We start from the raw sequence: 17505 nt of genomic DNA on the forward strand, positions 1-17505 counted from the left end.
GACCAAAAAATTAATTGTGATAATATGAGCCAATAGTTAAACTACTTACTTTAATTGAGTAGTTATCGGCACATAAGCTTGAAAGAATGTTATATATTTTAATTAATAGCAAAAATATATATATGTGCTAGGAAAAATCTAAAAAAATAATATATACCACCAAAATTACGATCTGATTTAAAAAAAAAAAAAAATGTGCGTTACGGGACGCTCGGCAAAAGTGATAACTTTCATAGGATTGAATTATTATCATTATTTAATCCTATGAAAGTAACAATTGGCTTATGGTAGCTATAATAAGCAACGAAATTTTTGCATTGTATGTTATCTAAAAATCTTGGAAAGACTGCATCAAGTACAGTTCCGTGACTTTTAGTGTTTTCTTCAGGTTTATTAATCATTTGTAATTGTAATTTGGATTGTAGAAACGATATTAAATTTTTAGCTCAATCAGAAGCAAAATTAACATTAAAATCTCCGGTTAAAATTAAAGGAATTGTATAGTAATCTTCATTAACTAAAGAAGAAACTTCTTGTGTATAATTTAAAAGCTGTTTATGAATAAATTGAATAATACTTGAAATAATTTTGTTTTGATATATATATATATATATATATATATATATATATATATATATATATATATATATATATATATATATATATATATATATATATATATATATATATATATATGTTGGCAATAATTATTTGTTGCTTTGTTTCATTGAGACATTCCACTATACACATTTTACCAATATCGTTTTGTGTAGCCGTATTAAAGCTTGTAGCATTATTGACATGTAATCCTATATTTGGAGTGACAATATTTATGCAATCAAGATCATTCTGATAAATTGCTACGCCTCCTGCTCTTATATTTTGACGCTTTAATTGCACAATACATTTAAAAGATGGAATAATTTTAGTATTATCATTTTCAAGCCATGTTTCACATAATAAAAGAATATTACAGCGTTGAGAGACCGAATCAATAAGATCGAGACTATGAGCATTAAGGCTTTGACAATTAATTGAAAAAAAAAAAAAAAAAAAAGAGGAACACTCAAACTTACGAAACATTTTAGATTTTACTCTGTGATGAGCAAATTAAATGTTTATTTATTATTTTTGTTTTCTCGGCCGTCCCCAACCCCCGCGTTGTGGAGTCTGCGGGGATGAAGTTCGTCAAAAATATGTACACCTTATCACAGTTCAAAATCTTAAATGAAGCGAGATACTTTTAGTATAACTAATCGCAAAAATGTTTTTGTTTTGAAAATAAATTTAAAGATTAAATGCTGTTTTGAATAATATGTATTGAATTTGTATGCGCGAACGAAAGGAATGCCAGACGAGAGTTGTGTCGTTACACGAATTATGTCACAAATCGGTTTACCCTTCCCTAAGAAGTTATCACTTCAAAAAACGGTAATATCAGTTTCTTATGAAAGATACTCATCTAAATATTAAATGCAAAGAAAATTCACTACGGATAAAAACTTTTGTTTAAAAACTATGTGACGTATTCTTGCATGCATCTATTTTTGAATAAAGTGATGTTGTTCTCGGAATATTGATAAAAACATTGACATTGGTAAAGAAAGACAAACCTACCCATTACTGGTTGGCTCACCATAACTAATCATTTACATCATGCGTATTTTATTTTTAAAAAACTCAGTTAACAATGAAAACTTCTGAGAATTGAGTCTGCATAATAATAATTAAGCAAACGTCTGCTGAAGTACCTGATAAAAACAGTTACATGTTTCCCATCACAATTATACGCTGAAAAAACGGTAATACTTTCTTTTTCTTAATTTCTTCTGCCCGAGAGGAGGGAGAAGAGAACAAACGAGCTCTCTCCTTTTAAAAATACCATTGCGGTTTCGGAAGTCGGTCGAAAGGTAACAGGGCATTAATAACCGGATGTATCTACAGAGCCTTGAACATCCGAAAATGGTAGGACTCAAGACGTGGGGACAATAGTGAGTCGGCAAGAGTACCTGGACAAGGCCATTCAAGTTCTTGTTATTCCGCGGATTCACTATTGTTTCGTTTTTATTCTCTCACTATTTTTAAAGCGTAAATACATTAAATTTGCGAACATAAAATCTATTTTTATTAATCGAAGAAATATGTATGTGTGTACACACACACATATATGTATTTTTTTTCGTTTCAGAATAATTTTCTAACTTCAGTTTTATTTATGTATTAAAGCATGCTAAAAATATTGTTTCATGTTTTGCCATTCGCAAAGTGGCACTTAATGAAAGTGTTCCAATAAAAAACGCATTGCTTTGTTACTAGTATATAAAGTCCTAAAAACCTAACACATATAGTATTTTTAACTCTTTTTCTTACAGAAATATCTTGTTACCATTGTCTTCTCCATCGTCGTTCAAAATTTGCATTTACCACCCTTTCAGCTTAAAAGCGAGAATGTTTCGATGAAATATCTAAAAGAAGTGGTCTTAGAGTTGTTACTGAAAGCATATTTTGTGAATTTTTCTTTCATTTCATTTTAATGAGCTTTTCACTACATCTTCACTTGGAATTCCATTCTTTTTTCCTTTTTTAAGACGTGAGCAAGCTCTACCCTTCCTTCAAGCACCTGATCCTTCATGAGCAATTTTCATTCTACCAGTTTTATGTCATTTGGGCAAAACGATCATAAAAGGACTGCAATTTTCAAGCTTTATCCTTTCTTTGAATTGCATTCATTTTTCAATGCCTATACCGCATAGAATTTTCCCATTTTCTGCGTACTTTTCCGTACAAGTTATTATTTTCTTTTTAATGCATGAGACAAAAATTGATGTATTGTTTAAATGTGGCTAAAAAACATCTAAATAATCAAAGTACAAAAATTAATTAAATTGCCTAAAAAAAATCGGATGTAGGATTTTGAGATGGGGAAGTACGTGTTCATTGATCTGTACGTTCCTCCTTACTTACCAAATGATTTTTTACCTTTAAGTCCAATTTAGACGCAATATTTTCCAAAAGAAAGATCTCGGTTGGGACACCTCATTCTCATACCGCAATTTTGATTTGAACTTTTTTTTTTTCGGAATTTTTAACATTTCACAAAAATTTAACATTGACTGCTGTTAAATTGAATCCTTGATAAATATTGATATGTTAAGCGGATTTGCTTACTGCAAATTTTCTTCAAAAAATCTTGATCAAGAATAAAAACAAAAAATTTTTAAGGATACTTGTTGAACATTTCACAAATTTTAACATTAAATCCTCCGAGAGCTTAAAGCTTTTTTCTAAAACAAAATCCAAATACACTAGAAACTGTTTTTAGGACCAAAAATTGAGAAAATTACAGAAACTATGAATACTTTAATCGATTTTGGTACCAAAATATAGAAAAAAAATATTAATAAAAATCGAAATGCAGTTTCTCGTAGAAAGTCTCTGGCGAAAGTTACATATTGATTAATTGAATCAATGTGAACTGAATGAAACAAAATGCGGGAAAACTAGAAAAGATTATTGAGAGGGAAAGATTTTTTTTTTTACAAAAAAAATTTAATTGCTGTTACTCATTACCGTTTTTTGCTTCAATTAAAAAGGAAAAGCCAAACTTTCTTTGGCTTTTCCTTTTTAATTGATGCCAAATTTGAAAATCATTTTGAAAATTACAATGAGGTGTCCCTTTGGAATTTTCAAATTCCAAAAAGACACCTCATTCTCATACCGCGCTTATGAGTGCCGAATATTCCATTTGGAAATTCAAATGGAACCTTTCAGTTCTGTTTTTTTTTTTTTTTTTTTTTTTTTTGGCAATGTTTAAAAACTGAAATAAATCTTAACGAATGAAGAAATTCATTTTAAATATTATCACTTTATCTTTCTTTGTAAAGCATTGTATCGAAATCGTTGTTATTTTGGTTGATTTTGGACCCTTGAAGTTGGAAAGTTCATTTGGAGGAAGTTTTTACTGTAACTCTCTTATATAGCTTGTTTCTTCTATTTTCGTCTGCGTACATATGGAAATAAAATCCCTCGTATTAAAAATTTTACTGTTTCGAGAGAATTAGTAGTTGAAATTTACAAAATCTTAAAGGCCTAAGAAATTGAAAGAATGAATTTGATTTTATTTTACTACAAACTCACTTGCTTTATTTTCACATAAGTCAGTTATTTTTCATTTTTTTTCTCATTTTTTAAAAGGACAAGTTAATTTTGAAAGAAAAAGGAGCCGTCTTTGCTCGTGTGAAATATTTGATTTTTGGTTCGCTGAATCGTTACAGTACTTAGTTTTAATTTAACTTTAGTAGTCTGTTACTGTTAAAAAAAGGAGTGGGGAGTGTCAAGCAGAGAGTATTTACGAAGGATGTCTTTTATTATGAAAAATATATTGAATAAACATTCTCTCTCTCTTACAAATGAAACAATTTCAATTACAGACATTAATTTAGTGCAATCATAAGTATGCCAAGAGTCAATTGTAATTGTTTTTCCAAAAAAGAAAGGAAAAAAAAAAACACCAAAGGCAATAGAAAACAATTTAAGATTTAGTCAAAATTGCATTCAGTTGTACGACATAAAATCCAGCTGCCATTTCTTTTTAAAAGTACTTTTTCTAAAGGATTTAAGTACTCTATTTATAATAATTAATTGTTTTGTTATGTATTAGAGTACTCTATTGATTTTGTAAGTGGTTTTGCAATTAAGAATTTATAATAACTTTAACAATTAAGAAGATTAAATAAGATTACTAATTGAAAGCACAATTAATACAGCACAAGATTACTTTCATTAAACAACCCATTTTCATTTGAACAGAATTTTCTTGCGATGATTCAATGCAAAATTTTCCTCTTTCAAAGCGGAAGCGATCCTATTAGCTAGGCTTCTACTTGAAATGAACATATTTTCTTCCAATCAAAAATATTCATTCTTATTTTGCAGTTCGCAGTGGGACAGTTAAGCGAAGCGATTCAGTCACAAATTTATTACATTAGGGCAATTCCTTCGCAACAAACTAACAATCACAGAAGTGAAAGACGCCTTTCTGCTTAAAAAAATGGCTTAAGTATTCATTCAAATTGTAGTTATGCACTGCAGATGATGGTTGGAAGCAGTTGAAGTTAGCTACTTTTTGCAAAATACTGAATACCATCAATTATAAACAACACAAGGTCACCGTAACAGGTCTACACATATTAGTATTCTTTCGACACACTTTATATTTATGCCTATAACCTACCAAATAACTGATACTACTTTCCAATTATTTATGTAAACCATATGTTTAATGCAAAAGGGGTGTGTAGAAGTAATTCTGTCACAAAATGTATATGCCATTTGGTAAATATAACGAAAACGCAATTAACATACGTAACAGACAGACACAGAAAGAATATTATGGTAGTGTAATCATAAATGGCCTTTCTGCTTTAAAAAAGCAATAAATATTCATTCATATCATGGTTATACATTGTATATGTTGGTATAACAGACCAACAATGCAATGCAAACAATCAAACACTTTTTGAACACTTTTTTCACACTGACACTTGTCTCCTTTTTCAGAACACTTATTTTGGAACATTTAGTAGAACCGTTGTAAGAACACTTTTGAAAACATTTTTTGAACACGGACACTTGTCCCCTTTTTTAAAACACTTTTTCGGATCAGTTTCCAAAACACTTCTAGAAACACAGTTCGGAACAGTTCAGTCCTCTTTTTAGAGCACTTTTTAAGCACTTATAGGGTAGCATTAAAGACACGTTTTTGAACACTTACGCTAAACATTTTGTGACACACGTTTAGGCAGTTTTTAGAATGCGTTTTAGAACAATTACTTAGCACTAATATCCTCTCAGAATACCTACTACACAAGTATAAAAGAAGCTTTTAGAAATAATAAATATGCATTAAATTAGCGTATTTTGGGACTGCAGGCTGATGATGGTTTAGACTTTGTATGAATATAAGTATTCATACAATATGTATGAATATAAGTATCCGCATAGCTACTATGAAAATTTAAAATAAAAATATATTTTCAAAATAATTGAATAGCTTACAGCAGAATTGCGCACGAATAATGTGTACTAATAAAAAAGTTGCAGGAAAATGTAGTACACAATATTACTTATTACAAAAACTGCATTTACATTTAAAATGTTAATTTCCCTATTTACTTTTTCAAAGCTAATCTATGCTGTAAAAAAGTAAACAAAAATGTACAAACAAAGGCTCATGTAACTGCAGTTTGTTGCTTCATAAATTTCATTTTCAAAGATTTTAATTTCTCAAGAACAAAATCAATAACCCTTATTTGTTTGAACTCGTGCTACTTTGTTACTCAGTGATATATTGCTTGGTTTCTGATCAATGACCTTAAAGATTATTAAATGCAGTGGAATTCTTTAATGACTAATCATTTCCTTGAATGTTCCCTTAAGAGATCAGTGCCGGATCTGGGGGCGAAGGAGGGAGCCGCTCCCCCCCCCCCCCCCATGTGGGATGCAAAATTTGGGGGACAACAAATTTACTCTATTCCCGTGGGGCTTTTTTTTTTCGTTGAATCTCAATATAAAACCTTAAGGGATGCAGTTTCAAGCATTGTCGAGATTTGCAATGGCTCGGAAATATCGTATATCCGGCACTGACGATTATCAATAAAGTATTATTAGTTTTATAGTTCCTTGCATAAAGGAAGAAATGTGTTCACGAAAAAAAAAATAATATTAATAAAAAAATTACTTAGACGTCAGTGGCTGACATACACTTTAGTTGAGTAGCCCCCCCCCCCTTTTTACCATTAGTAGCCACTTTATTCAAAACATTTTATTTATTTATTTTTTGAACAAAAACAAAAAATACTGCATTAAAACGTGAACTGTGGATGAAAGTATTACCGTATGAAATCTAACTGTAATCTCATTCATCTACCTTTTTTCTATCCCCCCTTCCCCCCACCAAAGGTGAGTACAAACCTTTTGTATAAGCTTCCAAGTTTGTGCTTGCTAGTTTTTGAGTGGTGCGGTATGGATAGTGAAATTAAAAATGGCTTTTATTATTGATTGATAGGCATTATGCAATACTATGTGAGAACTTGGGATTGTTCTTACATCGCAAACTAATTGCTTCAAAATAGAAATGATTTGTGTATAAAAAATCATTGGTGCAAATATAGTGTGGCCGGTTCGGTTTTTAAGACGTGACCGGTTGAGTATTCCTTTTAGCTTCCAACGTATGGCATTTAGTCGCCAGATGGCGAGTGCTTATTTTCAGGTCTAATTCAACAAAATATCAAGTACATGAACTAATGCAGCTAAATTTAAAATACGCGTGGGATTTATATTTCAAACTTACGTACATAATAACACTGAAATGAGTTTATCAAACATATCTAGTCATAAAACACAATACGTTTAAAATTAATTTATTTAAATTTATATATACACATTAAAAAATGTACATAAAAATGCTTGAAACTATCTTGCTTTCTACGACCAAATAAAAAATTATCTAAAAAAGTAAGAAAAAGCTGTTTTTTTAAAAATATACACTTGATTTCGAGAACACATGCAATACGTTATACATTTAATTGAAATAGCGGTGCAAAGTGAAATGGTGAAATAATTATTTTTAGCGCCAACTATCTGGTATTATTTTAACTGTATAGTAGCTCATGTACTCTATTCCAATGAGGAAAAAAATACATCCGGAGTTTAAAATTGATGATAATACAGGCAATTTTCAAAAAAGGACATTCATATTGTAATATTTTGCTAAAAGTCAAAGATTATTTTTGTTATTATAAAATGATAAAGTTATTGTTACTAACATTTTAAAAATTAATTGGGACCTTCTAATATTTGATGCAGCATTTTTTCAGTTAATATTAATTTTATTTGTATTTCTGATATTTTGCTTATTAATTACATACATGCTGGGCAAGGTGAATGGGGCAAAGTGAAATAGTTTATTTCGTTTACTTATTCAATTATTTACAAAATCACTTACGGATTCATTTATTAATATATTTACATTCCTTCATTCATTAATTCACTTATTTATTCGTTCACTCCCTCATTTTCTTATTCATTCACTATTTTATAAGCTCATTTATTTTTCTTCATATATTAAGTATTTTATTCATTTAATTACTCGTTCATTGTTTCATTATCTTTTTATTATTCATTCTACCCTTTTTTTACTCATTCATTTGATCAAATAAATTTTTTATGAATGACTAGAACATTTTTCATTAGAAAAATATTTCATTTTTCACTTTCTCCGTAAAAAAATAAAGGGTATTACATAAAATAGTAAATTTACTACCAAGAATTAAAAAAATAAGTGTTTCATTGCAAGTCTTGTTATAAAATACAATGTTCTTTTTTGTGAAGTGTAATTTTCAAAAGAAATTTCCAATTTGCTCATTTTGGAAAAAAACTTAGACATCTTTGCAGTTTCAGTTTACCCCACATTCCCCTACTATCTTTTCTATAATAATAATTTTTACAAAAAGAGTCCCTACTCTTATCCTCTTCCTTTTCTCTTTACACCATCAAAGATAGCTAAAACATTTTAGATGTATCGGTTTTTAAAATTTTCTGGAGACTCCCCCCCCCCTTCCATTAAAGTTTCCTTCCTCTATCGTCACTAAAAACAGCTTTGAATTATACTTTTTTTAAAAAAATCATTTTCAAAATATTGCGATAAATATCTCTTTTATTCCCTCACTCAAGTTACTTTACAAAAATGTTTTTAAGACTTCAGCTTCAAAATATTTTCAACTGCAATGATTCCCTGAACCCAAAACCCAAAGTTCCTTAAAAATGCCCTAAAATGTACAGTTTTAAAACTGCAGTTTCACATGTTTCCCAGTGTTATCCCCCCCCCCCTCTCCGTCCTTTTCCCCCACCTTTACAGCATCAAAGGCAGCCTAAAGATATTTTAAGACTAGATAAATCTCCGGGGGAGATCTCCCTATGCCAGAAATTTAAATATAGCTTAAACTTGCGTTACTAATATTGAATTCGGCATTTTTCTCAGAAAAAAGTCCGATACTTCTTGTTTCCTCAGTCTGTGGTCACCCATAATCTATCTGTCAATGTGATAGAATATATAACTACTAAAATTCAATTGAAATAGTTTTAACATTACAAGAGACATCACGTTTGGTTTATCCAACAGTTTTTTAAAGTCTTTCATCGTATTCTTTTTTTTTTTTTAATATTTTTGTTTTTGTTTTTACGTTACCAGGTTATACCTGTTTTATGAAGAAATCAAGGTTTTAATATAAAATTTTTTATTCACATGTTGAACAGCAAATTAAAAAGCGGGATTTAAAATAAGAAAACTATTCAGGATTATCTTCTGAACTAGCGGTTTTAACTATTTTTGTGTCATGATCCCATTTTTAAGAACACGAGTCCCGATACATGTATTGTACTACGCAAAGCACACATTTAAATAAGGCACTACGTTTGCACTAATTGCTTTAATGATTTCAGAGATTAGACTAAGATACTTAATAAAATTTTTAGCTAGTAATTTGAACTCAGATTATTCATCCGAACTATATTTTGCTGCTCATTTCTGTAAAATATCAATCACGAAACTCAAATTTCATTAATTTTTTAAATGCGACAGATAATAAAATTAACTGTCCATAAATAAGATACTAAATGGTACGCAATATTTTATCCTCAAAATTCAAGATAAAATTAATTGATATAAAACTTTAGACAATATATTTTGTCAAACATCATTACTTAGAATCTTGATCCCTGGACCTAGGTTCGAATCTCATCCATACCATTATGGTAGATATAAATCATATTCAAGTTTAACCTAATCTAAGCCGTAGAACCTCCAACGATTCATTCTTTTTCGGTTTGTTAAACCAAAATGTGGTGCACAAGATGATCGATCTTATGGGTTGTTTACAAGCAAAAGTACTAACGTTTCAAAAAATTGCTAGCCAGAAAAATAAAATCATCTGAAATATTTGTGAAAATAAAAAGTAGATGACAGAATTTATAAAAAGCATATAACTGAAACAGATGTTTTTTTTTTAAAGATGGAAATTGAATATCATTACAAATGCCCTTCGACCTTCATTAGAAATATTTTTGCGTCCTAATCTGGTGTTTAGGAGCCCTTGTTTAAAACTCTAAATTCGAAGTTCTTAAAAAAGTCTAAAATCTAAAGATTAGGACAGGAGCCCTAAATTAATTGTCAAACTTCAGGGTTAGAATCGCAACACGTTAATCTTAACGTAAACACACAGTTTTAAAACATAAGATTGCATTTTATTTCATAACTTAAGCGGTATGGTAAATTATTAGTTTATTTAAAACAAATGTATGAAGCTCAGTAAATGTACAAATACAAAATTTATCTGTAAAGAACATTAATATAAATAAGTGGTGTACCTTTTGAGCATTCAAAAACATGACGAAAATGATTGCGGCCGATCCAAACTGTTTATAAACATGGTTTAGCAAAGAAAGCAGTGGTTTCACAAGCACTCTCAAATGTACCCAAAATGTGTTCTCAAGTGGTCAAATGTGTGCTCTAACTTCGGTTGAATCGAGATTCTCAGCAAAACACATTCGGTGCGCTTTTGGAACGTTTTCTTCATAACGGAACGGATTAGTAAAAGATTTAAGCTCACTTTCTTTGTTACAGAACACATTTGAAGTACATTTTAGCACATATTGAGGCAAATGGAACACTTTGTTCCAAATGTGCACCGAATATTTGCAGTGTATAGATCCATAACAAGCAACCAATTAACTGATCCAGTTGAAATGTACATATCTGCATTTTTTTTTTTTTTTAAATATCAAGCCACCATAGTGAAATAATATGGACATACCTTTGTACTATAGTACTATAAAGCAGCAATGCTCAATCTGCGACACATGGGCTTCATGTTGCATGTCAAGTTTATCAATCCAGTTGAAACTAGGTAACATTAACTTGAAGTTGCCCCTCATTGTTACTCTTTTTAAAAAAGTTTCAATTTTTAACAGTGAGTCTGGGGCCTCCGTGACTCTATGTTAGAAGTTTCGCTTCATATGCCAGAGGTCGTGGGTTTGATTCCCACCGGTGCCCTGGGTGTTATTTCCTCTCTATGTGCTGTAAATCTTTCTTATTTTGTCTTATCTGTAAACAAATACAGAAATCCAACCTCTAGAAGCAATGGTACCAATCTTTCTGTAGTGTTTATTAGCTACGGACACGAAAACAACAACAACAGAACTTACTGAACCTATTTCTTATCTCACTGTCATTTCAAATTTTGACCATATAACATTCGTGTAAGAAATCTAAACTTCCATTACATCCTACGTAACTGAAAAAAAAAAAAAAAAAATCCCATCATATTCAAAACGGTTGCTATTGAAGGGTTTTCACTTGTAATTTTCTCTGTTTCTAATTTTTAATGTAATTCTACTAAGCAATCAGCTCACTTTAACGACCGTGTTTTCCTAGAGAAACAAAGAATTTCTTTCGATATGTGCTTCACTGTACTGGACGGGAAAATCACGGAAATTCTCATCCACTCTTAAGGCTGTTTGTCATATCCATGGACGGTCAGTTTTTCTAAGAATTAATTTTTAATATTCTTTATATCTTGATTGATTTTTTCTTACTTTAAGCTGTTAATGGTGTAATTTTTACATAAACTGGTGTAGGACTGTACTTCTTGCTTTTTATAAGCAACCTCATTAGAAAAAAATATAGACAAAAAATACATCCAATATGTGTCATTGGGATCTAATTAAAATTATCATACTTTGAGTATGCATTACGTACTATAGTTTTAAGATCAAAAATTTGTTTGCACAATACTAAATTAATGTTATTTGAAAAATATATGAGGCAGTAAAATTCAATATATATTTTCTTTTATCTTTTAGATCTTTGTGAACAATGTGATGTCTGCTTCTCATTACCCTCATGTTCTTCGAGCAAGTAAGTACTTAACTTTTATTTATTTTGATAATTCTGGTTTGAATTTGCTTATCGATCTTAAAATGCTTCAAGATAATTGTTATTTTTAGCTATTAAAATGATTTATCGTCAAAGTTTTTATTTATTTATTTATTCATTTTTTACAACAATGGAATTGATGTTCTTCATGTCATGGGGTAACTTTTCTGTATTGCTATAAATGTTCATATTAGACAATGAAGCTTCAAAGTAAAATTCAGTAGGTAATTTAAAACAATGGCTGCCACTATTCTCTAAACGTTGAAAATTCTCGAAGTAAAAATGAATGCATATGCGTATATATTGCAGCATTGCATGATTATGAATGAATCATCTAATCAAATTGTAATATATTTCTTTAACATAATTAATAGCAAATATATTGCTGTGCATTTGATTGACACATTGGCGTCACGAGGATGGGTCACAAATAGCAATTCGACTGTGGGCGTCGCATTTCTGGGGACAGAACTTTAAACTTTTATCAAAAAAAAAAAAAAAACTTTTAGCTAATTTCACCAATAAGAAAAATTATAATTAAGAATTAAATTATTCTCCACGCTATCGAAATTTAAAGTCTGTCGATGTCGATATTTTAAGAAAAGTCGCAAAGTTTAGAGCGTTTCAGTGAGGAACAAAAGACATAGTTCAGATGCTTTGCAGACGGATGTCCTGCCACATGCATACAGTGAGGTAGAGTAGTACTTTCCATTTCTCGCAAAGTCTTTAAATTTGGGAATTTTTCTTAAAATTTCATCAGACCTTATATCTCAATAACGGGAAGGCGAGGGCAAATAATTTATTCTTCAAAAAAATTTCCCTATGTTCTTTTGATTACAACCTATTTAGTTATTTATTTATTATTTCATTATTACACAACTCGTGCGGTTCCCTGGTGAGGTCGGTAAAAATCACGTAAGTTAGCTTTTAAGGAAAGATATTGCATTCAATCAGAAATGCAATACGCAGGTTTTAAAAATATAATACATTTAATCAAAAAAAAAAAAAAAAAAACTCTGCAAAATTACAAGTACCCTAAGACTGCAAAAAGCAAATGCATATGCCAAGCATTCAATTGCATCAGTATCTTTTCTTCTAGCATCAGTACTGTTCTTATCGCTTTTCATGGTTAAATTCCTGTAGATATTTGTTTTTCGGAAAACTGCTCTTCAGTCAATTATTTATCCAATCAGATATGGCAAAAAAAAAAACATTAAGATAATTACAAATATATTCCCCGAGTATGTGAGGAGTACATATATTTGCTAAGCGCAATCAACTAAGGCAACGTCTGCGTTTTTTTTTTTTTTTCTTTTTTGCACTGTTCCGTTTCTCGACCTTCTTTCTCTTTTAGGGAACGGTGAAATTCCAAGAATCCATTCTTCTGTGTCGAATGTATTCTCAGAGGCAGGAAAAGAAGCAGGTAGGGAAAGATCACAATGCCAGGCTGCATGTCGCTAAGTCAGGAAGCTCTACTCGGGATAAGTGGGTTCAGTTTTCTTCGGATTCAACCTATCTGTCCCGAGCAAAGGTTGAAGGGTTTTTTTTTTCGTTAATTGTCCCTTTCAAACGCTGGGGGCTTCTTTTGAAGATAAATTACCCTTTATCCTTCAAATGTAATAATAAAATCTGAGGGGTGTTCATTTCCAAAGGGGTGAATTATTATCAAGAGTTCTAAAAGCGTGCAAAGGAAGGACCTATTGCGTTTATTTTAAAAAGGGATTGAAAAAAGAGGTGTTTCAAACTAATTAGCTAGCCACTAATGAAAAGTTATTAATATACAAATTAAATGTAACTGTGAAGCATTCTAAACTCAAACAACATTAAAAAAAAAAAAAAAAAAAAAAACTGAGTATCGTCAAAACAGTTTCAAAGCATAGAGACAATGGTGCAGCGAAAGGGTGATGTTAGGAGTTGAAATGAGAATTGAACTTTAAGAATAAAGAGTTAAAATAAGGTAGTGAAACCTGTGTAAGTTAACAATTGCGGTGCACTAGTGGTCAACTTAAACAGGTGGTCAACTTATGGAGGTTGATTTATATGACATAGGACTAATTCTGTTCTGTACCTGAAAAAAAAAAAAAAACAGTCAACTTAGGCAGGTAGTCAACGTACAAGGGTGGTCAACTTCACAGGTTTTACTGTACTATTATCTATATGAGTGTACTTGTTTATGTAACTTTCTGTATGTCTCTCTAGTTATCTATATACAAGTGGATTCAAATATAATAGGAAGACTTTAAAAGTAATATTGCACACCAATACAGGATATTTTCATCTGCACATGCATGGGCTGAAGCCAAACGCAAACAGCAATCAAGCGTTTCCAAACAGCCTTCTCAAATGTTAAAACGGTATTCCCATTTTGACTTATCGGAAGAAATTGACACCGTGCAATGCAAATGTAACCCGAGGAAGAAAAATCTGCGCCGCAGATACTGAAGGTCATTACTTCGAAAGAATTATTAGAATAATTGCGCGCTGTGCTTCTCTGCAACTCAGATTAGTTTACTATTTCGTTTTCCCGTGAAGTTTAATTTTCGTGTACGGTGTATTTTTACCTTTCTTTTCTCCCGAAGAACTGCCAATTATATTATCATTATTATTTTTATTATTATTATTAATTCAGTGCATAATTATTCTGCCGTAAAGGGCAGTTTACATTTTTCCATTTTTTGCATTTTTATCACCTATTGTGCGTTTGATTAAATGTACAAGCTTGCTTATTTGTTTTCAGCCTGAAAAAAAGGGGGGGGGACCCTCCACCCCTACCCCACTCCAAGTATCTCAAAAACTCATTTCTGCAGATACTACCGTTTAACTGCTCACGGCAGTATTATTAAACATAAATCATTTATTCAATGTGCTGTAGAACTTTATGATATAACTACTTTTATTTGGGAAAATGAAGCAATATTCTCCCTTAATTCAAATGTTTTTCGAATTATTATGAGTAATTAATTTCACTACAGCAATTTAAAGTGTAGTTCACTGTAGGTTTCCCTTAAGATACATATTCAAATAAGCTTTAAGAGGCATCTTATTCTGTTCCAATGAAAATCACGCTTCTTTTGAAATATATATTGAAGAAAATTTATTATTAAAAAAAATGGAAACTTCATGGCAAATATCTGCTCAGTAAATCAGGTTAGTAAGATGGTTGCTCTTTGAAAATAAATTATTTCAGCATGCGATGTGATACTAAATAAAATTTCATGCATGGTTACAAACAAAAATGGAGTTTAATGGCGAAAGTAGCACACATAACAGAAGGAGAAATATGTACTTAGAGCTGTCATGGGGATTTCGTACAATACAGGGCTGCCGTAAATCAAATGCACATAAAAGTTACGAGCTGATAAAAACTAAACGGAATTAGATGCCATTGGCCTTGTCAAGAACTCCCAAAAAACAATAGTTTTTTGAAGTGTGAAGTTAGCTCTGTAGTTTGTACGAATCGATGAAGGAGCACTAAATTTCAGAAACTAAGAGAATTTTGCATTAGAACGTTTTTAAGTGAATATTTTTTAAGAGGGAAGGGGGTGAAGTTTGGTTGGGAAAAATATTTTCATTGGTTTTTTAATCTTTAAATATTGTTTTAATCTATTAAGTATATCGTAGATTACAGTAACTTTATTGATACGTTCTTTAAAACTAAAATAAAACTTAATTAACTTACTTAACTTCAATTATTTTCATTAAAATGCATCATTGTTTTAGGGTTCTAAACATTTATTATGAATTTTCTTTTTGTAAATTATTAACTTGGAAAACATTTTAAATTTTATATGTGTTAATAACTTTACTAACTCGGATGCTCCCCCACATTATCCATTTTTAAAGTATAAAATGATGAAAAGGTAAATAAATCAATAAATTTTCAAAATGCGCGATTTTATCAAAGTGATGTATCTATAAGACTGCTTGAAATGCTTTTTCTCGAGCAGTTTGCAGATTTATGCCAGATACTTATTGTTTTACTTTACTCAGGGATTATTCTAAAATCGTGAGTTTACAGTCAATGTGAAAGATGAAAAATATTTCATTGCATATTATTTAGTTAAAAGCACAATCATTAATGAAAAATAAAGTTTCCAGATATTGGTTACCGCCACCCCCATATTTTCTTCTTGACTTCAGTCATTTATCTTTCATAGTTTCATACGCCGGCATAAAAAAATAAAATAAAAAGTAAATAAAAAACCTGCATAACCTTTCAAAGAAATCGGCTCACTTTATCAATTCTGACAACGAAAAAACCACGATCTAGCGAATTTTTGCTATCCTGCACCAAAAAACGGAGGTGGCTTTATTGGTCTACATGGTCTTATTTGGTGCACTCACCTTATTCTCATTAAAAAATCATTAACATGAAAAACATTTTTAATATTACTTTTGGTTAATAATCTTACATGTGTTATTGTTATCATATGTTGCCCCATATATTACTCATTTTAGTGTATAAAATGATGAAAAGGTAAATAAGTAAATTAATTTTCAAAACACGTGATTGTATCTAAACTATGTATATTACATAGCAGCTTGAGGTGCTTTTTCTCAAATACTTTTCTGATTTGCACTGGACACTTACTGTTTTACTTTACGTTGAAGGTTATTCTGAAATCTTGAACATACAGTCAATGTGATAGTTAAAAAATAATGAATATTTTATTGCATAATATTTAGTTAAAGCACAAACATTGATGAAAAATAAAGATTCCAGATAGTGGTTACTCCCCATATTTCCTTTATGTGCGCCATTTATTTTTCATTGTTTCATATTACTACATAAAAATATAAGCTGCGTGACCCTGCACAGAAATTGACTCATTTTATCATTTTTTCTTTTGTTTCTATGTACGAAACTACGACAAAAGCTATCGACTCTCCAACCATCTAAAATTCAAGAGTAATATAAATGCACTGTTGGGCGTATCCAGGTCTTTCCCTCTACTTAAAGAATATGAGTTAGTCATCTTTATTGGTAGTTATCTAGTACAATTCATATAAAATAGCAAGGTCATAACCATAAAATAAACTGATATGAAGCATTTTTACGTTTTACTTTTAGTACTTACAGCTTCTGAAGATTTTCAGTAACCCCAAAAACAGCACTTCATTCGTTCAATTATTTTCAACATCGCGATTTTAATATATATATATTTCGATTAAGATAATTATTTAAAAGAATTTTATGAGTTTTTTCCCTTATTGTTTCATAGCTGAAATTAATTGGTTTCACAACTTGCCATTTTCTTGAATTTCGAAAGAGTCTAGTATTCAGTTACTTATATTATTTTATTTATTTAATTTTCTTCAACATACCGATAGAATGTAAATAAATCTGAAATTATGCCAGATGCTCATAGGCGGATTTACGGGGGCGCCAGGGGGTGCGCCGCACCTCCAAAATTTTTGGTTGGGTTTTGAAAAAAAATAGTTTAGTATATTTCACTCAGAAACACAGTCGAGGGAAAAAATTCATAGCTGCTTTACTAGTAAATTTACTTGAA

The 17505-nt window shown here is 30.5% G+C and overlaps 1 protein-coding gene across 1 annotated transcript in view; it reads left to right on the top strand.

Moving 5' to 3' along the window:
* LOC129219454 (cuticlin-1-like) overlaps positions 1-17505 on the top strand; it is a 131350-nt gene that overhangs the window by 44859 nt on the left and 68986 nt on the right. Inside the window, exon 3 of the mRNA XM_054853850.1 lies at positions 11920-11974. Within this exon, the coding sequence (XP_054709825.1) occupies positions 11920-11974 (55 nt within the window). The remainder of the gene's footprint in view (positions 1-11919; positions 11975-17505) is intronic.

This window comes from Uloborus diversus, chromosome 3, assembly GCF_026930045.1.
Source record: "Uloborus diversus isolate 005 chromosome 3, Udiv.v.3.1, whole genome shotgun sequence".
NCBI classification, from domain to species: domain Eukaryota; kingdom Metazoa; phylum Arthropoda; class Arachnida; order Araneae; family Uloboridae; genus Uloborus; species Uloborus diversus.